Here is a 19426-nt window from a genome sequence, read left to right as displayed (position 1 = left end):
TCAAAATCAAGCAACAAAACTCTACAGCTTATGACCTCCAGTACTCAAAGGCAAATTAAACTCAGAAATTTATTTCCTGGATACATAGAAGAGAATAATTTCTTATGGACGAGTATTATACTTCTGGATTCATCTAGTAAGAATTGGGATAGAGAGCCTATCAAGAAACTCAAATTAGATGACATGAAAGAAAATTCTCCAAGATAAGATTCAATACTGAACACAAACAAAATCACAACTCCATTAGCAACACAAAACATAAGGTGAGAGTTCCAAATACATGTAAAGGTAGTGACAACAAGTTTACCATACTAAAGTTATCCATCATCTGATAACCTAAACAACAGATAAATTATTGTTTTCCTTCACTACTTAGCATTAACCAGTCATTGAGAATGCCCTAGAGTCACCTGTTTATGCTTGAAAGAAGTAAACTTTAGAAGAACGCCCTACTTCCGTAGAAAACTCTAGCGCCCGTTTCTTTTGATGGTGGTGGCTTCTTGTCAGAAGTCAAATTAGCATTCTCAGTAGTGGTGCTGCTGTTCTCAATGTCCATTGGAAGTTTCATTTTCGCAAGCGACTCTATGGACTGCTGCATGCTTTTCATGTACATATCAACAATGTCTTGCTGGACAACTGATTCCTTCGGTTCAATATCAATGCTAATAATAGGCTTGATAATTGCATCCTCTGACAGCACACTAGATTCAGCTTCACCTTCTGTAACCTCTGGGCTTTTATCTTTCTCTCTTGGAGATGCCGTGCCCACTGACGGATCAGAGGCTGATTGAGAGGTGGCAGGATGTGCCGAAGAAGAATCGGTAGTCGTAACACTGCTCGAAGGGGTATCATTCCTCAAAACTCTAACAGGATCAATACTTTTATCATTCGAGAAGCTCTCAACGACACGAACCCCTGCATCATCATCATCATCATCATTATATTTATCACCGCCATCAGTAGGGTGGTTGCCGTTCTCCATGGCGACCAAGCTCTCTGAGCTCTGAGCATCCATATTGGAGCAAGGGATCCCAAAATACTCTGAAACCATAAGGTGATTCTCATTCACAACCTGCAAGTCAGGGAACTCAATCTTCTCATACTCGCATGGAATCGAGTCATCATTCTCCGAATCTGGAACAGGAGCTGTAGGAACCAAAGTTTTTTCCGTCGGCGAAACCGGTATGACCTCCGGCGAGGAACCGACATATGAAAGAGACAGCTGAACAAAACCGGCCGGAGAATGGAAGAGATCGGTGGAAGAGAGCGAGAATTCTTGTGCCAACTTCCCTTTCCCGACAACGATATCAGCCAGAGGCACAAGGGCAAACCCCAGAAGCTGGTCTTCAAGGTAGTTCTTGACCCTGCTCAGCATCCACAACTCACATTTGAGAGAAGAGTCGAAGTTTCTCACATTGAGCCGGAGGCTCTCATTGAAGACTGGGCTCCTCCCGCCGCCATTGATGGTTTTAGTCGAGATGGCCGCGTCTGGATCATTGGTGAGGCAGAGCTTAGCATACACATCTTGCTTGTGGTAGATGCAAATGTTGTGGATCTCTCGAGCTTGGTGGACGAAGACATCGAGATAACCGATAAATTCTTCCGAGGTTTGTAAAATCGAGTTTGGCTGTGGACTGATTTCACCGCTCAAATTGTTCGAGTTTTGGGAGGACTCCATTAGACTAAACCAGGAAAGAAACGCACCTGGAACAACAAAAAAGACTGAAGCTTTAACTCCAATTAAAGATCGGACAGCAGAAATTTCCAAAATTGCAGCAAAAACACCAAAACCCAGAAGCCAAAATCCAAACTTTAATAGCTCACAGCAAGTACGGAGCCCCCAAAACAAAAACAAAAAAAATCCCACCACAAAACGAGAGATCCAAACCCGCAATTTGTCCAGTAGAAAATTAATAACAAAACAAAAACCCACCTCCCACCACACGAAAAGAAAGGAGAAGCTGCAAGGGAGAGCCAATCAAGGAGTAAAGACTCACCGGAATCCGCGGAGGGAAACGAGGCCAAAGAGCGCAGAAAGCTCAGGGCAGCCGTATGATCCAGAGGCCCGAGATGGATTAAAAGGTAAATTAAAGAAAAGGGAGGCGGGTCGCTGAAAGGCTGAACCCTGTCGCTCGCTTTTTACCAAAAGTCAAGGGAGTTAAGTGCAAAAATTATTTGCAGTGCGTGATACCCAAAAGACCAATCCCGACTCCTCAAACCATCAAAACCTCTCCGAAAGCGAGCGCCTTTCCCCTCTTTTAATCCGGAGGAAGAATAATCCAGAAGATTAAGAATGGTGCTACTGCTTTCCTACTGGGCCCCACCCCCCTTACAACATTTTCCTGTCCTTTTCTGCAAGCAATTATATAATAATCCCCCTCCTTTTATTTAATATTCCTTTTTTTTTTCTTTTTAGCCCCCCCCCTCCACTTACACAGCCTTCGGATAAGATCTTGCTCCTGTTGGCTGTTCATCAATAGTTCCACGTCCTCTAAAAACAATCGGTATTTTCTCGTAATTAATTAATTATGATGGTTATAATCCTGTTTTAATGATTCTATTACGACTCATGTACTTAGTTACCTATATCTATTGTAGAATATTTCGAGCAAATTGTTTGGTTGATTTATTAAAAAAGACCCTACCTTCTTCTATTATTATTATTATTATTATTATTCACGCTCTGTATCTCAAAACATCTTGCATTTACTTTTCTCAATGTATTTTTGAAGTATAGGATGTAAATGATAATAAAAACAAAATATAGAGTTTTTTTTAATATATATTACCTATAAGGATATAACAATTATAAATGATGAGCACTGTAATTACGCAACATTATTGCTTTTATATCTTAAGTTGAAAAGGTGGAGTCATAAGGAGCATTTCACCTAATAATTTGTAGCCATAAATAAGGGCAAAAGCACTGTCATAAATAGAAGGTACTTATAGCTGCAAACTTCTCTAGTATAACCCTTACATTGAAGCTTTAAAATAGTTTAAAAGTGTAAATAAGATTAGAGGCAAACTCAAAATAGTCATAGAAAAGATCTTAATAAAAATATGCCAACTTTTATAATAGAAAGTAATTTATATAAATTATTTTTCAATTCAGCGCCTTTTAGATATAAATTGTTAATCGAATTAATAATTTATATGAAAAAAATTTCTTCGCGCTTAGCAGTTTTATTAGATGATTTAAAATGTTAATATAAGTCATCGATTTGGTCGTTTTTAAATACACTTAATCTTGTGCTTAAATTTTAAAATATGCTAGAAACCTAAAATAAATATTTAGAGAGCTGATTTGGTGAAGACTCTCATATTAATTTCTTACTCTAGGTAAGCTAAGTCTATGGATGGCTTGGAATAAAGTTGGTAGGTGAAATGGGCACCCTCTCGTTCCGACTCCAAGTTGGAAGCTAATGCCAAAGGATTGAAACCTTTTTAATGACCAAGCTATGTGTAAAGATTGTTTGATTAGAGTAAGGCATATGACAAACCTTATCCCTAATTATGATACAAATAGTCCATATCATTGTTAATTGATAGATTGAAAATGATATTAAGTAAATTATAAATTGCCCATATATAGTTATGTCTAGTATCAAACTACCTCATAAAATTTTTATTTATATCATTTTACCTTTTCATGGTTTAGACTAATGTAAAACTATTAATATTTTATCTATAAAAAATAAAAAATTATCTGAGTGTATTTTTCCACCATAGTAAATTGATATAAAAGGTTTCATCTGCTTCTATTAAATTTACTCACTCCTATCTTACTCTTTAAATTTAAAATAAAATACACTTTTAACTTCTTTTATCTGTTTCTAATCTAAGATATAAGAGGATAAACTGATACGAACATGGTCGAATCATGATAACTCTGAGCATTTCCAGCTTAGATAATCGCTGTGCTAAACTTCTAAAATTGACGCTTGAAGAGTTTATTGAGACCATAGAACACTTTGCATAAGGGGATACAAGCATTAAATCTTAGTTAATATTTAACTAATACAATGTATCTCTTTTTAAATATATGATCATAGAAGAAAATTTTAAATCATATTAAAAATATAGGTAGAAAATTCATATTTACTCTAACAACTAAATTAATACTACGAGGGTACTGTAGTAATCTATACATTTTCTATTAGTTTGGATAAAAAATCAACTGCTTCAGCATATTAGTTTAAACCACAGGAGCAAAGATAGTTTGATTTAAATATAGCTAAATGGTGGCAATTTAATTTCCCCGTGATATTATATCAGTTTATTATCTGACAACTATTTTTTTTTTTAAAGTTAGTTGGGTACCTAAAATGATATCAGAAGCTATTTTATTGTTTCATTGATTCAAAAATTTAAGTGCTTTGGTAATACATGCATATCATAGTGCTCTCTATACATGTCAAAAAAGAAGTTATTAGTATGCAGTTCTCTACGATGTTTACAAAATTAGACTCCAGTATCCTATTAGATAATAACTTGATCCAAAAGTTTAGACTATATATTAGGTAGCTAAGCAGTAATAGTGTTAGCAAACTATTAGAATGAAAACATTATTATTTATACTCTTTGAACCAAAACGATATGATAGAGTGCACAACATTTAGCACTTGAATGATTTGCCACAAAACTTATGGTGAAGAATTAATATTGCTTCTAATTAAAGCTCATCCTCCCCTTCACCACTTGATCAATCCCCTCCACTCCTCCTCCTCCTCCTCCCTTCCTCGCCTTCTCCTCCTCCTGCCTCCTAAAAAACACCACCCATGCATTCACCTCCAACGCCACGCAAACCCCGATCAACGTCGACAAAGCCAAGCAATACCCTAGCTTCCAATATGACTGCCCTAATCCCATCACCTCAAACCCTTGGAAAACGTTCACCACCCCTAACACCACGCACCCGTACCCTACGAAGTGGTGGTAGGATTTCCAGTACTTCCTAAACCTATTCGTCGTCTTCGGCCGGAATAGCAGCGCCGCCGACTGCGTCCCTCCCGCGACGAACGCGGCCAACCCGAGCCCCCGGTGCAGACCGTAGGTTACGCCCTTCGATGCGTTCCCCATGACGATCCCGATGCCGAAGCCGGCGGCGCCTAGGAAGAATCCGGCGATTTGCACCGCCGCATGCACGTAGAACCACGTCGGCCCGACCGACGTGCATGGCCTTAAATACCGCGCCACCGCGACTCCTAATGGTAGGAGGAATCCCCACGCGATGGCGTTCAGCATTGCGTGTGTGGATCTAATTATGTTTGAGACTGTTGGGACCATCTCGGTGGCGGTGGACACGACGTCGATGGTGGCGAGAGAGGAGAGGTCGGAGGGAGTGGTGGGGTGGATGGTCGGAGCGTAGCCTTGGACGTAGAGGCCGCGGTTCCACACGTGGTGGATGCGGGTGCGGTTAGGGGAGAGCTTGACAGTTGCGAAGATCTGCACGGCGGCGCCTTTGTCGATGTAGCGCGTGGCGTGGAGTATGGCGGAGGAAGAGAGGAGGGGGATGTCGAGGGGGCGGGAGGTCAACGGGGAGCTCTGTAGTTTAACAGAGGGGTTGAGGATGAAGGGGAGGAGGAGCAGGCCACCGGAGGAGGGATCGGAGAAGGCGATCAGCGCGCGGGTGCCGGTCATGGCTGCGGCGTCGGGGTTGATCCCCCACGCGACCCAGCCGGATGGGGAGATGAAGGTGGAGGAGAAGGCGAGGTCTAGTGTGGCATTGTGAGGGTGGTAGGTCCATGCAAGGGAGGCTCCTTGAGAAGGGAGACTAATGCACTTTTGGTAGGTCTTCAATGGAGTAATCGTAGTGCAGCTTCCGGTACCACCACCGCCGGCAGCGGCGGAAGCAGATGCCAGTAGGAGTGAGAGAAGGGGGAGGAGGAGGAGGAGGAAGAAGAAGAAGAAAGGCATGGCATGCACTTGGAGTTTGAAATTAAGAAAGAAAGAGATATTGGAAGTGAGATTAATATGTGGCGGTGTTAGTGAAGAAGAGCTAGCTACCTAGTATGGAATCATAAGGCTTAGCTTGGAAGTTAAGGGAGGGGAAGTTAATGGAGGTAGGCTGTTGTGGGGCTGCATGCATTTGAATGTTTTGTGACTTAGAATTATGTTGAGTTAGAGGAATCTTTGTATGGAGTTTGTGTGTTGGAAGAATTAATGATTGTTATAGAGCTTGCTTGCTTTAAAGGCAAGCTTGAGGTCTACTAGTGCATCAAATGCTTTGCCTTCTATAAAGTAAAGTAAGAAACAATGCATGTTATCAGGAAAAAGTACAAGATAGAATAAAAGATAATAATATACAGTTGGCTTTTTAGTATTTGACAGAGTTATATATTGCTTAATGATATTATGATGACATATTTGCGCAACTAAAATTGTAAGCAGTTGCAATGAGTAATGATTCTGCCGACTAAAAATTCCCATTATCAACAGCACTAGCAGGCATGCAGCAGTCGATCCATATTGGCACGACGATAGTTGTAGTTGATCCGTGTAGGTACATATATTAAATTAATCACTCACTTGATCTTAGAAAATCTAGGGATTAATTATATCTTAGACTTGCCTATCTCCAGGTAGATCTTCTCATCTTATTTTCTGACAAGTCCTTTTAACTATAAATTTTTTTTCTAAATTATTATTATTTTTTTAAATATTAGGATACCATTTAATGAATTCATATGGCCCGGCCGCACAGTGCATATTGTATTTTTTAAAAAAAAATAAAAATAAAAATAAATCCTATGCCTTCTAAATCCAGCTTGATTTGATTTGATCTGGGCGTCGGCGAGCTAATACCAAGCCCTCGGGTTCATGGAGATCGGGGAGGAGGAGAGAGGAGAGCGAGAGCGAGGGCGAGGGCGAAGCATCGAAGGGGAGAAGGTGATCTTGGTGCCGTACATGCGAGAGCACGTTCCCAAGTACCACGAGTGGATGCAGGACCCGGCTCTCCTCCTCGCCACCGGATCGGAACCTCTAACTCTGGAGCAAGAGTACGAGATGCACCTCTCGTGGACCCAAGACCCGAAGAGTAAACGCCCGACTCGGATTTCCTTGTTGAGTCCTCGAGGAGTTCGCTGATGGCGCTTTTGTTTTGCAGAGCATACGTTTATAGTGTTGGACAAGCAATTGATCGACGGAAGCCTTGTTCATGAGCAGCCTCACGTTGAAGGTCCTTTTTTTGGTTTTTCTTTTTATTGGTTTTGGTGCTTTCTATGTTTGGCGGTTGATTGTGTTAGTTTATAGTAAAATTTTTGATGCATATCAAGTGTTTGTGCTATTGTCTCTGCGAAGTAGTAGAACTCCTGATACTCTGTTGGTCTTTTTTCTTTGTTTTGTGGGACTTCCTGTGCTGTATCTTGTATGATGGATATGGTTGGTTAATCTCTTCTGAGTTTAACGGTTTTTTAAGTTCCAATGAAATGAGTGCTGCGGCCTTTTTGTCAAAAATTGTCTCTGCGAAGTTTGTGAAGTTTTAGGGGATTTAGTGAATCTATCGATTTGATGACTTCATTCTTTGACGGAAAAGATGAACTTGAAGTATATAAGATTTTAAAATTTTGTGGTTATAATTGGTAATATTTTGTTGAAATAATTCTGTTTGTGTTTAGGATATGTCATTCTTGGATCAATGTTTTGGCCAAGGGTTTGTGACTGCGGCACTACTTTATGTTTTCTATCTAGTTGCATGTTAAATGATTGTGACCTATAAGTCTCTATACAAATTTGGAAACTTTGAGGCATGTGTTCTATAAGTCTCTATACAAATTTGGTACTTAATAACCTCCTATTTTAAGCTGCATGTGATAGATTTTTGATTTAATATTGAAGTACATGAATATTGTTTGCAAATTGATTAGTATAACAGCTTTATGTTTGGACATTGTGGATGCCGATTTTGTGATATTTATCTTTAGTTGAATCTTTTCTTGAGAGTCTACTTAAATAAGTAATTAAATTAGTGCACTTTGATCTTGTATCATTAGTTTCTACTTTCTTATAGTTCAGTATTCCATTGTTATAGCTATGGTTGGTGATGTGAACATATACATGAATGATCCTGATGACCAACAAGTGGCTGAAATAGAGATTATGATAGCTGAACCAAAAAGGTACTGTAAGATTATAGAAGTCTTATTTCCATTTTATAGTACAAAAAGATAGAAGTTGTTCAATTTCTTCCTCTTTTTTATATTGTTAAGATCTTTTTCTTAGTTTTTGTGATCTGTATGAAACATCAAACTTTACTTAATTTTATCTTTCAATCCATTTGATCTTCTATGATTTAAATTCAGTGAAAATACCATATTTTCCACACCCAGTCAAAAAGAATTGGAGCCACTCATTCTTTTCTTAATTAAATAACTAGTAAATTCAAAAAAAAATCATAAATCCAGTGAAGCATATAGAATCGAACACGTTATTATCTATATGTCTGATCAAACAATTTTTCATGCTTTCGATAGCACTTAACTTGTAAATATTGCTTCATCTCAACGATGGCTATACTGCTCGGCGCTTGTCGTGTTGGCGATGTACTGACATGTGGCATGAGGGGGTGTTGCATTAGCACCTCTCCTAGTAGCAATCAAGGAAGTTGTTGCCATCACTGTCATGCTCTTCTTTGTTGCCCATCGCTTGCATGCCCTAGCTCGAGGAAGAAGAAGAATCGTTGCTTGCATTACATTCTGTAGCTTGAGGAAGAAGAAGAATCAGAACTTGTGTTGCATACCGTAACTTAAGGAGGAAGAAGGAGAGCGGGTCGAATAAAAACGATTGGCAAAGCAGCAAGTCAAAGTGGATTGTGGATTGTATTTATTTGACCTAACACAGCCCGCTCTCCTTCTTCCTCTTCTAGCAAAGGGATGCAACGAGTCTTCTTCTTCTTCAGCCTAGGGCACGTAAGTCGCGATGACAAACAAGACGACAAGCTGTGAAGGCCAACAGAGAGCTATGAGTAGTTTTCCTCTCTCATTTTTTCTCTCCCTCTCTTGTGGCACGGTTGGCAAGTGCAGTGGCACGTGCTGTGCCAACCTTACCATATGCTTGGCCATCCTTGCTTCACCCTTGGTTGATATTAGAAAAAATCTATACTTTCAAAAGTACTTTATATTTTAAGAGCTTATATTTTATGAACTTCTTGATTTGCATCTAGTGGAAGCAACAAAACTTTAGCAACATCATGTTTACACCTTTTGCAATGTTCAATTCGGTTTTTGATTAATATAAACAACAGAGTTGAAAGCTTTATTTTGATTTTGTAGAGATGGAGCTCAATTATTTGATAATCTTTCATAGTGATGCTACAAAGTACAAACTATTTAAATCAAAGGGTGAGTCTGATTTATAGATCCAGTTTTGGGGGCATAGGAGCCTATCCAAATGAAAGTGGGTCTGACACAACTCATACTTGCTGTTGCTTTACTATTTATAATGAACTTCTCCAAATTAAATACTTGGTGTAGGCGTGTGGCATAGTTATTATCACAAAAGCCTTTACACCACACACCACACACTACACACCTCCACTCTTTTTATTTCTTTCTTCTGTTCCTCCCCCTTTCCACCATGTACATGGATGGTCATCAGCTTCCAGTGGTCTCTCTCAGAAACATGTTTCCTTCCAGGCTCAATTGGTATGTTTGAAAAGAAAATGTTTATAACATGAACTATGAGGAGCTATAACTATCTTTTGCTTAAGCAGATAATTGCTGAAATTTTAGTCCATTCATTAATTCTGTTAACTTCTTTGGTGTCATAGTCGTGGCAAGGGGCTTGGTGAAGAATCAGTATTAATGATGATGGTATATGCAGTCGAAACTTATGGAATTCAGACTTTCCGTGCGAAAATTGGGGAATCAAACACATCATCACTTAAGCTCTTTAGGAAATTGGTCTCTCCCTCCCTCCCTCCCTCCCTCTGTACTTATATATATGTATGTTGAATATATCAAGAAATTCTCCTTATATATTGTTAATATTACTTTGCACCCTCATAATATAAATATAAAATATCATGGATGTATGTGGATGCAGGGCTTTTTGGATTCTTCGTACAGCGAAGTATTTAAAGAGGTGAGAATTAAGAGTTCTATATCTGCGCATTCCTTCGTTATGTACTGCTGGCACTTTTGTGTGAAGTAGAATTTAGTATGTTATTAACCAGGGTAACTTCTTGAAATTTCACTAATTAACTAAGCGATAGTCAGTAATCAGCAGTACACAATGACCTACATAGTAGGGAATTGGACAACTTACAAATTCTTTGTCCTGTGCTACATTGCATAACTCGTCTTGATTACTTGTACTCCTACCCAATGGATAACATTTCCTCTTATATTGTTGATCAGGTGACACTAGAATTACCTGTGACAGAGCTCTCCTTTAAATGCCCTGTCAACTAAGCAGGTTAGTTTAATCTCCAAAGTTAATGCATCCTTGGTTCTCATCATTATTCTTCTGGACAGAATTTGTATGCTTTTCAATATAATCTGAGATTCATTACGGTTGGAAATTTCTTGTTTCAGTTTAGAATGAACTTGTTCCGTTTGTGCAGCTACGACCTTCATCTGACCTGACGCTACAAAACGCTACTTGATCGGTCATTGATCAACTGCATTGAAGAAAATAAATGTAGGATCAGTGTACAGAGACTGCAAAGAGTTTTGGCTAACAGCAGTACTTTAGCTAACTGATGAGCTATAGGATTGCAAAAATATGCTGATTGTTCTTTCCATCTTAGATGTGAAATCTGTCGCTATTCATATGAGGGCAGGTTTCCAACCAAAAGTTTGACAATGTAAAACCTCGTCAACAGACCCAAATCATCACTTCCATTGAAGGTTGATTGAATGATTGCAATAATTATATCCATTTGCTATACTTGTAAAAGTATTCACTGGTGTGTTCATTAGTCTTTTCATCCTTTGCTATGAGTTGTTCATCTTAATAAATCCGATAACACGCTCAAATGAAGGGTTTTGACATTGATTTTTTCTTTTCCTTCAAGTGTATTGCTTTGTAGATATACTAATCTAAATGAAGAATAATAGATCTTAGATATAGATGCAACCTCCCTTTTTTTTTTTTTTTAAAGCAACCTCTCTAGTTAAAACTAGTAAATGACACTTGGACCATTATTTCATCCTTCCAGTTTCAGGCTTCGATACTTCGAAAAATATCCATATACGGCGGTAATTTTGTAATTAGATAAAAAGAGGAGACTGGCTTTTCTTTTCATTTGCCCGGGCGGTGAGAGAGTTCGCAGGATAGATGGCGACGGCTTCCTCCCCCAAACCCGAGACCGACTCCGACGTCGTGGAATGGAACGGAAACCCTAACCCTAACCCTAATCCTGACGTCCCTCTTGGCTCGGTGCCCCTCGTCTGCCTCCTTAGGTTCGCCGGCGATTCGGCCGCAGGGGCTTTTATGGGCTCCATCTTTGGCTACGGTCCTCTTCCACTTTCCTCCTGCGCCTCTCTTTATGCTTTCGTTCTCCCTCTTTGCACCCATCGATAGCTATTGCTCCTTATCTGTCGGGTTTCTTGTTGTTTCTGCATGTGGAATCTCTTGCATATTTGGTTGTGTAGATTGGAATTTCTTTTGGGAAGTATTGATTCCATTAGAACTCCTCTCAAAATTTATATATGATATTTCTGCTGTTGGGTATTCTGGGTAGTCATGCATACGAAGGCCAGTTACAGGAATTGTTTTCTGGTAAAATTATGGAAGAATGGATCTTGAAGTGGTAGAAGCAATAGCTGCTTATATTTCTGTTAACTCTCCACCTTGTGCGTATGGTATTCAGTTCTAGGCTCCTGAAACAGTAACATCTGCCAAAATCAGGTCATTTGGTGACAAAGATTTGCAATTCTATATCTTGCAAGCCGCAATGAAAAAGTTTTCTGTTTGCAAGGTTATCTTATTTGCTTTTATGGTTGAGAATGCAACTATAAATGTTAACATAGTCAACACTGTTTTTGTTAGGTGTATCATAAATACTGAGATCTTTGAGGTTGTTGAACTGCAAAGCTTTTTCTTCTTTTTAGGAAAAGTTACTTTCAACTGATTATCAAATTCTTTAATTGCGATAAGATTCTCTTCTTAAGCTTGTTGCAGCTTTCAATATTTGTGAAAATTATGTTATTGAGTCTGACTATTGAACATTAAAATATTAATTCTTTCTTCTTCCCTTGGTCATCAATTTCTTAATTGATTTGCAAAATGCATTGCAGGCAAAGGTTTAGTGAGTAAGAAAGGTTTTCGAGGCTCCTTTGCAGATGCAGGATCTTCTGCTAAGGTACATGATTTACACAAAACCCAATTTGGAAATATTGACACATCTAACATGATATTGATGTAATCTTCTAGCACTGTTATATTATACCATATTCATTTAAATGCTCCTGTTTTTTCTATCAGACATTTGCAGTTCTATCTGGAGTTCACAGTTTGGTTGTCTGTTTCTTGAAAAGATTGCGTGGAAAAGATGACGGTATATCATCATTTTCCTCTGGATTCCCTTTTCACTTGCTATAGAGCTAAACTAAATATATATTTATTACTTTTGGTTGTCTATGCAGTCATCAATGCTGGTGTAGCAGGTTGTTGTACTGGTCTTGCTTTGAGCTTTCCAGGTAAAGTTTGTCCAAACCATACAAATTAAATATGAACGTTTAGTTAGAGTACTTGTCAATTTTCGCATTGGAGTATCATTTGTATGGTATATATAGACTAGAGAACATGAAGTACATGTCAGTCTTATAATATTCTTTTTTGTCCCAGTGGGCTATTGCCTATTGAGTATATGGTACATCTGTTTCTTTGGCCTCTATTTTCTTCTGTGTGTGCCAAAGATCTCTTTGTTTGGTTCATTATTGAGACCATTGTAGTACAATATCATGAGACACGGTATTGTGTTTGAATTTTAAGATAATGGTTTATTAGGAGCAAAGAGAAGATTGAAAAATGAAAAATCTAAGTAATCGTTCTCTTTACTCTGCCATCCTTCTAAAGTAGCAAATATGTCTCATTGTTGAGGAAAAGGTCATGGTTTCATGGCCTTTTTGTTGGGTATGCAATATACCCGTTTCATCCACATCTTTGCCTATATGTTGGGTATGCAATATATTGGGCCATGCTGCCATTACAGTTAACGACAACCGTCTTTTTGGGGATGATGAAATTTGTCTTTGACTTTGTTGCCAATTTTTCATCTTGAATTCTTGTTCTCAGGCTATAAGTTTGTTGATAGCATAGCTCAGTAACAGGAATATTCATTAAGGACTATCAAGGATCTGAATTATGAACAAGTGTGTTGGAAATCGGAGAATTATGTAAATTAGAACATAGAAGTGTTGAACTAGTAGATCTGAACAAACTCATTCTAATGTTTTATCAATTATTGATAGTCTCACCTTACAAAAATTGTTTGGCACCAATGTGAGTTATTCTATCCTGATGATATCCAGTTATGTGTGCTTATATTTTCTAAGAATGTACAATAAGCAAAATATGGATTTTGGGTTAAGTGCCTTCATATCTAATTTTGAGCATCTTGATATTTGCTGGCATGTTATTTTTCCTGAATATTTGTTTGTGGCTGATGCTGATCATTGTTTTCTCCACTGCAAAAAATGATAAGATAGATGCATATCAGATATATATATTTTTCAATGATCATAGCATGGTTGTCTAGTAGTACTAAAGTACTTACATGAATTGAATGCAATGCTATTTGATGTGTTATGATTATCTATATTTTGGTCTCAATGAACATCTATCTGGAAGTACCCTAATGATAATTTCTCCTGGGCAAACTTCTGCTTTGACGTTATGGCACATAATAACAGTGGAGTCACATTTGACCAGCAGATTGGAGATATCCTGCTAGTACTCTTTAGTTTAGCAATAGGTTCTTTCTTCTGCTTTACATAAGATCATTTCTTTGTTGATCTATGTTGTCTACTTGATAGTAAATATTAGCCCTCACTGACAGCATGCACCGAAGATGATTATTTCAGTTGTGGAAGTAGAAAAGACCTTTTCCATCATAACTATTTTTTCTTTCTTCTCTACCAGGGGCACCGCAGGTGCTACTTCAAAACTGTCTCACCTTCGGAGCATTCTCATGCATTATGGAAGGGCTCAACAAGCAGCAACCTGCAATGGCCTACCCTTACGGCACAACCTCTGGGCACATTGGACGCAAAAGGAATGTTCTTCCCCCTTTCACACTGCATCTTCCGTCTGATGCCATGGATGGTTTCTCTTCCTTCTTTAAATCCTTATCAAATCGTAAGCACACTACTTCAGGGTGACTAACATCTATCAGCATAACCAAGGTCCTTCTCTTCCTGTGTAATTTTTTTGAGATATCCGTCTCTGTATTTTCTGCATTTGCTTGACTAAGTTAGATTGATCTCTTTTTCTACATTTATGGAGAAACATTTGCCTTAGCTGCCAATGTGTTTCAACATACCATTAGATCAAGGCATCTTTCTGGGTTTGACAGGCTCTTCAGTATATATACCGACTGCTTAAATAGGAAAAGCTGCCGATATGTGCAATTTATTTTTCATAATCTATAACGTTCACGAAACAACAAGCTCTAGGAAATTCACTACTCTTTTGAGACCAGCCACTCGATTTGTTGCTTGCTTGTGAGAGTTGGCAAGAGTTTTCATTTTTCAGAAATAGTGAGAACTTAATGACGTTCTAGTTAAACCGGTGTCGTTGGGACATGAACTTGTATTCACTTATTCACTTATTCAACATGAGCCTCTTTAACAATTTATAAGTAATATCTAATTGGCTTAGATATTAGTGCTAATCAAATTAATATACCATTTATCATACTAACTCTGTGGATATTAGTGCTTACTTGTGTCATAATATATTTTTGTTTAGTTTGGATGGTGGCTAATTTTTCATGAGGGTTATACTGCCTGCTCAAATCCTGTATTTGTTATTTTGTTTTGCACTTACAGATGCAAGGTTACTTTTTGATGATAACGAGTTGAAATCTAAATAACTCAACCCTAATACAGGAGGGGGGAAATTATATTTTACCTCCATATGGTTCAATCTAAATTCACTTCATCTTCCTATATTTTTATGATTATATTTAAATTGAAATCGTTACTAATTTTATCATATTTGACTAGTTTATTAAGATAAATTTAAAAACACTCATCAAAGACAAAGTTATAGATAATCGAATAATTTTCTAATATATTTAAAATAATACTGCTTGTATTGTGGACGTATGTTTAATATTTTTGTCATTTTAAATTTGATCAGTATTATTTTATATGTATTAAAAAATTTATTTAATTATTTATAATTTTATGTCTAATGAGGATTTTTAAATTCGACATATAAATTTTGATCAAATATGATAGAAGAAAATAATGGTTTCAGTTTGAATATAATTATAAGAGATTAAGTGATATAAATAAAACTATAAGAGTCTAAAGTAAAATTTAGGCGTAATCATAAGCGAGTAAAATGCAGTTTTCCATACTATAAGATTAGGGCTTGAGATATTTTACCTCCGTATATTTGGATAAAAATCCACTTTACTCCTTGATCGTTTTTATATAACTAAACCTTTTGAAATATTGATATCGGTGCAATTTTATTCTATAAAGTGTTTTCAATTTGGGAAAAAGAAATATACTTTACCTCTTTGAACTTTTCTTTTGTAATCTTTTGTAACCTAAGCCACCTCGAACTTTCTCTCAGATGATATATTTATTTAACAGAATAGGATTATTTAAATATGTTTATCATCAAGTCAATAACGGTTGCATGGATATACAGAACAAAGCTTAAGAGGAATAAATTGGTTCATCCAAAATTCGAGGTAAAATGTAGGGAAATTTTAAAAAACTCCCAAGCATTGTGGACTTTTTAGTTCAAATGTTATCTTTAACATTTTTCTAAGAATCTCCCTATTTTCTAAAAAAAATTATATACAAAATTAAAAATTAAGTATGAAATTTTAAAAACGTCACCTCGAATGAATAAGATCAAATATTTATTTGTAGATGATTCGTATATGTTAAGGGGAAGTGAGTTAAATTTAACTGAGCGTATTAAATGAATATTTTCTTTATAAAAGGCAGGGGCTTTTCTAGGAATAATGAGAAAGTAGTGTTTGAACCAAAATAAACTCGTAAGGCGAAGTATGTAAATCATAATTTTATTAAAAAACAGAGGGTTATATGTAATTTTTTATTTTATTTAAATCCATATGGGATTAGGGGATATTGGAAGGTTATATATACAAAAGACCCAGATGTGGCTAGAGGTGGTCTGGGACATAGACATCCCAAACCGCGTTACCGGGACGGCCCGGTCACCTCCTGGCAGTACCCGTCACGGCGCAGGCCAGCTCGGTCAACGCGTCCAAAATCAGCGCATCTCGCACTTGGAGCAGCCGGCCCAACTGGGGCCCGCCGCCTCACCCAACTTTGACAACTTGATGCCGTATCCATCCATCGCCCTCGATTTAATCGTGCCCAAGGCGACGAACAAATGGGAAGAGGCAAGTGTTCATACTCGTTGACCTGGTCTTTTTTTTTTTTAATGTTCCAGCTTTACCAATAAACGTTCATTAGCAAGCAGCGAAGTAGGATAGTTTATCCAAGTGATAGAGATTAATCATAAACCCATTCTTTTTTGGTATTTTTATATTTATTTTTTATATAGATCAGTTCTAGAGGAAGAAGTAGTCCACAAACTCAAATTGACCAAAGATTAGTTATGGATTGAATTCGTCATTTGGTTCTTGGAAGTTAAAACTTGTTCCTTTATTAGTTAGATTATCTATCTATTTTGTTCTAATAAAAAGTAATGTTAAGCTGTTCTCCTCTCTTTCTCTCTTTCTCTCTCCCTCCCAGTTTTTAGAAGACCTTTTCTTCACCTACCCAATTACCTCTTCCTGCAATCCTTTTGACTTGGAAGGGAAGACCTGATCTCCACCTGCTACCAATACTCATGCCCATCTAATATCATTACTCCAGAAATCCTCCTCAACAGAATCTCACCCCATTCCTAAAGTTTGCAAGCATTCTTGGTGATCAACTCTCATACCCACATCCAGAAAAGGAAGAAGAGGAGGAGGAAGAAGAAGAAGAAGAAGAAGAAGAAGAAGAAGAAGAAGAAGGAAAGACTTCTCCTCTGATGGCCTTCTCCATGAGGCTATCCTTTGTCCTCTGCCTCCTCCTTCCTCTGTTCGTCCTCCCTTCCTCTGCTCAAACTCAAAACTGCGTCGGTGAAACCTTCTCCCAAAACAGGATCTATTCCTTGTGCACCCCCCTCAGTGAGCTAGGTGCAACCTTGCACTGGACCTACCACCCTTCCAATGGGACAGTAGACATAGCCTACAGAATTGCCCAAGACTCTTCATCCTGGGTGGCATGGGCCATCAACCCCTCCTCCTCCGGCATGCTCGGTGCGAACGCGATCTTCGCGTTTCATGATTCCTCCGGCGTGGTCACCACCATATCGTCGATAATCTCCTCCAGCAGCTATTCGCCGACAATTAAAGATGAGAGTTTGAGCTTCACGGTGTATAGCAAAGACGCAGAGTACTCAAACAACATGTACACAATCTTTGCCAGTCTGCAGCTGCCTAGCAATGAAACGACGCAGAACACGGTGTGGCAGGCCGGCGCGGACTTCTCCAACGGGCTTCCCAGCGGCCATGATCAGACCGGACAGCACACCTTGTCGAAGACTAGCTTGAATTTCCTGTCTGGGAGTGCCGTGTCAACCGGATCGAACTCGAAGCTGCATCGCAAGAATGTAAGCATTTAGTTACCCTCCACAGGATTTAATGGTGAAACTGATGATAGTCCCTTTTTATGATGGTTAATATCTAATTAATTGAAATTCTGGTTGTATGTCAATTTTCGCCTGGTTTGTCCTATGTCATGAATCTTGAATTATTTTGTGACGTCTATTAAGTAATCAGATATACTCATGATTAGGATTTAGAGTTGGGTACTCGTAATTTTACCACATGAAAACGGCACGAGCAGTAAATAGATTTACCTATATGATCTTGTCGAAATGGTAGTTTCGTTTTTGTTGTCTTCCTGGATTACATATCAGAGGCAGCTTATATCCATTCCATGATTTGGACAATTGTATGCAGATCCATGGGGTGTTGAATGCTGTGAGTTGGGGTCTTATCTTGCCTCTTGGAGTAATGAGTGCAAGGTACCTGAGGGTGTTCAAATCAGCTGATCCTGTTTGGTTCTACCTCCATATTGCCTGCCAGTGCTCAGGATACATACTTGGGGTTGCTGGATGGGGTCTTGGCCTTAAGCTCGGGAGCGAGTCGAAAGGAATTACATACCACACTCACCGCAACATCGGCATTGTCCTCTTCCTTCTAGCTACACTTCAGGTAACCTATTATATACGTTGATCTTTTACCTAATAGTAGCCTGTTCTTCAAAGTCCTAGAACCAAGACTAATTCTTTGGAGTGGATTTGTGTGAAGGATATTGACTACTTTATGTGAGTAGTAGTATTCAAATTTGCCGTTTTTATTCCATTTAGAATTCTCCACTCCAATTTAGTGAGAAGGTCTTGTTGATTCTAACTACCAACCATTTTATGTGAGTAGTAGTATTCAAATTTGCAGTTGTTGATTCCCTTTAGACCTCTCCCACTCCTATTTGGTGAGAAGTTCTTGTCGATTACTTAACAAAAGTACAACTCTTTGTCACACGCACTATCTCACCAAAGATAATTATGCATTAGTTAGTAGTAATCTTTTTTTTTTTTTTTTCTGTTTGCTGTGTAGGTGCTTGCGGTGCTTCTAAGGCCCAACAAGGACAACAAGTATCGCTTCTACTGGAACATCTACCACCATTCAGTGGGATACGCGGTCATTTTATTGAGTATTATCAACATCTTCAAGGGCTTCAACATCTTGAATCCGGCACACAAGTGGAAGAACGCTTACATTGCTACCCTTGTGATTCTAGCTTGCATTTATCTGGTTCTTGAGGTTATTACATGGATAATAGTTCTGAAGAGGAGGAGGAGCTCCCAGAAGTTGCAGATTGGTGCCAATGGAGCTAATGTATATGGCGTCAGGCAACAGCCAGTAGTGTAATGTAATGTTTACTTGATATACTGTGTGTGGTTGGAGTATATGGGATGGCTTTTGATAGAGTAGCTGTTCTTTTGCTTGGCACTTAGAGATTCTTATTTTTACATTCTGTTATTGTTGAGCCCATGTACTGATGTCTCATTCTATAGCCATGTCCCTGATATGCACTTTTCTGGTGATATTTTATTCCTGTTTAATTGAGTTCCTTTTTCTTCAGGTAGTTCTACATATATGTGTTAATCTTTTGGTGTATCATTATGTTATTTGTACCATTAGAATTCCAGA

At 38.2% G+C, this 19426-nt stretch overlaps 5 protein-coding genes across 9 annotated transcripts; 3 read left to right on the top strand and 2 right to left on the bottom strand.

Moving 5' to 3' along the window:
* Window positions 1-217: 217 nt before the first annotated feature.
* Window positions 218-2227, bottom strand: LOC140777216 (uncharacterized). Of its 2 annotated transcripts, none has more exons than XM_073121173.1 (2): window positions 1934-2227; window positions 218-1704 (listed from the first exon to the last, which is right to left on the bottom strand). In XM_073121173.1, exon 2 carries the CDS (start codon window positions 1676-1678, stop codon window positions 437-439), a length of 1242 nt encoding a protein of 413 aa, XP_072977274.1. In that variant the 5' UTR covers window positions 1679-1704; window positions 1934-2227; the 3' UTR covers window positions 218-436. The 2 variants fall into 2 exon arrangements, with proteins under 2 accessions (XP_072977274.1, XP_072977273.1); XM_073121172.1 differs by having other exon boundaries at window positions 1998-2227.
* A 2340-nt stretch (window positions 2228-4567) lies between these two features.
* On the bottom strand, window positions 4568-6128 carry LOC140777215 (cytochrome b561 and DOMON domain-containing protein At2g04850). The gene has a single exon (XM_073121171.1). It carries the CDS (start codon window positions 5917-5919, stop codon window positions 4672-4674), a length of 1248 nt encoding a protein of 415 aa, XP_072977272.1. The 5' UTR covers window positions 5920-6128; the 3' UTR covers window positions 4568-4671.
* A 626-nt stretch (window positions 6129-6754) lies between these two features.
* On the top strand, window positions 6755-10881 carry LOC140777218 (GCN5-related N-acetyltransferase 9). Of its 4 annotated transcripts, none has more exons than XM_073121177.1 (7): window positions 6755-7039; window positions 7109-7180; window positions 8033-8120; window positions 9770-9944; window positions 10045-10083; window positions 10359-10416; window positions 10536-10881. In XM_073121177.1, exons 1-6 carry the CDS (start codon window positions 6823-6825, stop codon window positions 10410-10412), a joined length of 645 nt encoding a protein of 214 aa, XP_072977278.1. In that variant the 5' UTR covers window positions 6755-6822; the 3' UTR covers window positions 10413-10416; window positions 10536-10881. The 4 variants fall into 4 exon arrangements, with proteins under 4 accessions (XP_072977278.1, XP_072977277.1, XP_072977280.1 ...); XM_073121176.1 differs by having other exon boundaries at window positions 6759-7039; window positions 10565-10881; XM_073121179.1 differs by having other exon boundaries at window positions 6762-7039; window positions 9770-9902.
* A 353-nt stretch (window positions 10882-11234) lies between these two features.
* Window positions 11235-14515, top strand: LOC140777220 (chloroplastic import inner membrane translocase subunit TIM22-2-like). The gene is made up of 5 exons (XM_073121181.1): window positions 11235-11458; window positions 12243-12307; window positions 12430-12502; window positions 12591-12644; window positions 14089-14515. The coding sequence occupies exons 1-5, from the start codon at window positions 11281-11283 to the stop codon at window positions 14325-14327; spliced, it is 609 nt and encodes a 202-aa protein (XP_072977282.1). The 5' UTR covers window positions 11235-11280; the 3' UTR covers window positions 14328-14515.
* Window positions 14516-16733: 2218 nt separating this feature from the next.
* On the top strand, window positions 16734-19369 carry LOC140777217 (cytochrome b561 and DOMON domain-containing protein At5g47530-like). Its single transcript, XM_073121174.1, has 3 exons — window positions 16734-17820; window positions 18173-18427; window positions 18830-19369. Exons 1-3 carry the CDS (start codon window positions 17197-17199, stop codon window positions 19142-19144), a joined length of 1194 nt encoding a protein of 397 aa, XP_072977275.1. The 5' UTR covers window positions 16734-17196; the 3' UTR covers window positions 19145-19369.
* The last annotated feature ends 57 nt before the right edge of the window (window positions 19370-19426 follow it).

Source organism: Typha angustifolia, chromosome 15 (genome assembly GCF_048772165.1).
Source record: "Typha angustifolia cultivar Huaian chromosome 15, ASM4877216v1, whole genome shotgun sequence".
NCBI lineage: Eukaryota > Viridiplantae > Streptophyta > Magnoliopsida > Poales > Typhaceae > Typha > Typha angustifolia.
Note: the sequence above shows the minus strand (reverse complement) of the source record. Positions and strands in the feature narration are given on the sequence as shown.

Bases quoted from the DNA above. Each gene is read 5' to 3' on its own strand.
- LOC140777216 (XM_073121173.1), bottom strand. From the start codon at position 1,678: ATGGAGTCCTCCCAAAACTCGAACAATTTGAGCGGTGAAATCAGTCCA.
- LOC140777215 (XM_073121171.1), bottom strand. From the start codon at position 5,919: ATGCCTTTCTTCTTCTTCTTCCTCCTCCTCCTCCTCCCCCTTCTCTCA.
- LOC140777218 (XM_073121177.1), top strand. From the start codon at position 6,823: ATGGAGATCGGGGAGGAGGAGAGAGGAGAGCGAGAGCGAGGGCGAGGG. The intron at 7,040-7,108 runs GTAAACGCCCGA...TTTGTTTTGCAG, and splicing joins GTGGACCCAAGACCCGAAGA to AGCATACGTTTATAGTGTTG. The intron at 10,084-10,358 runs GTGAGAATTAAG...ATTGTTGATCAG, and splicing joins ACAGCGAAGTATTTAAAGAG to GTGACACTAGAATTACCTGT.
- LOC140777220 (XM_073121181.1), top strand. From the start codon at position 11,281: ATGGCGACGGCTTCCTCCCCCAAACCCGAGACCGACTCCGACGTCGTG. The intron at 12,308-12,429 runs GTACATGATTTA...TTTTTCTATCAG, and splicing joins ATGCAGGATCTTCTGCTAAG to ACATTTGCAGTTCTATCTGG. The intron at 12,503-12,590 runs GTATATCATCAT...TTGTCTATGCAG, and splicing joins ATTGCGTGGAAAAGATGACG to TCATCAATGCTGGTGTAGCA.
- LOC140777217 (XM_073121174.1), top strand. From the start codon at position 17,197: ATGGCCTTCTCCATGAGGCTATCCTTTGTCCTCTGCCTCCTCCTTCCT. The intron at 17,821-18,172 runs GTAAGCATTTAG...AATTGTATGCAG, and splicing joins CGAAGCTGCATCGCAAGAAT to ATCCATGGGGTGTTGAATGC. The intron at 18,428-18,829 runs GTAACCTATTAT...TTTGCTGTGTAG, and splicing joins TCCTTCTAGCTACACTTCAG to GTGCTTGCGGTGCTTCTAAG.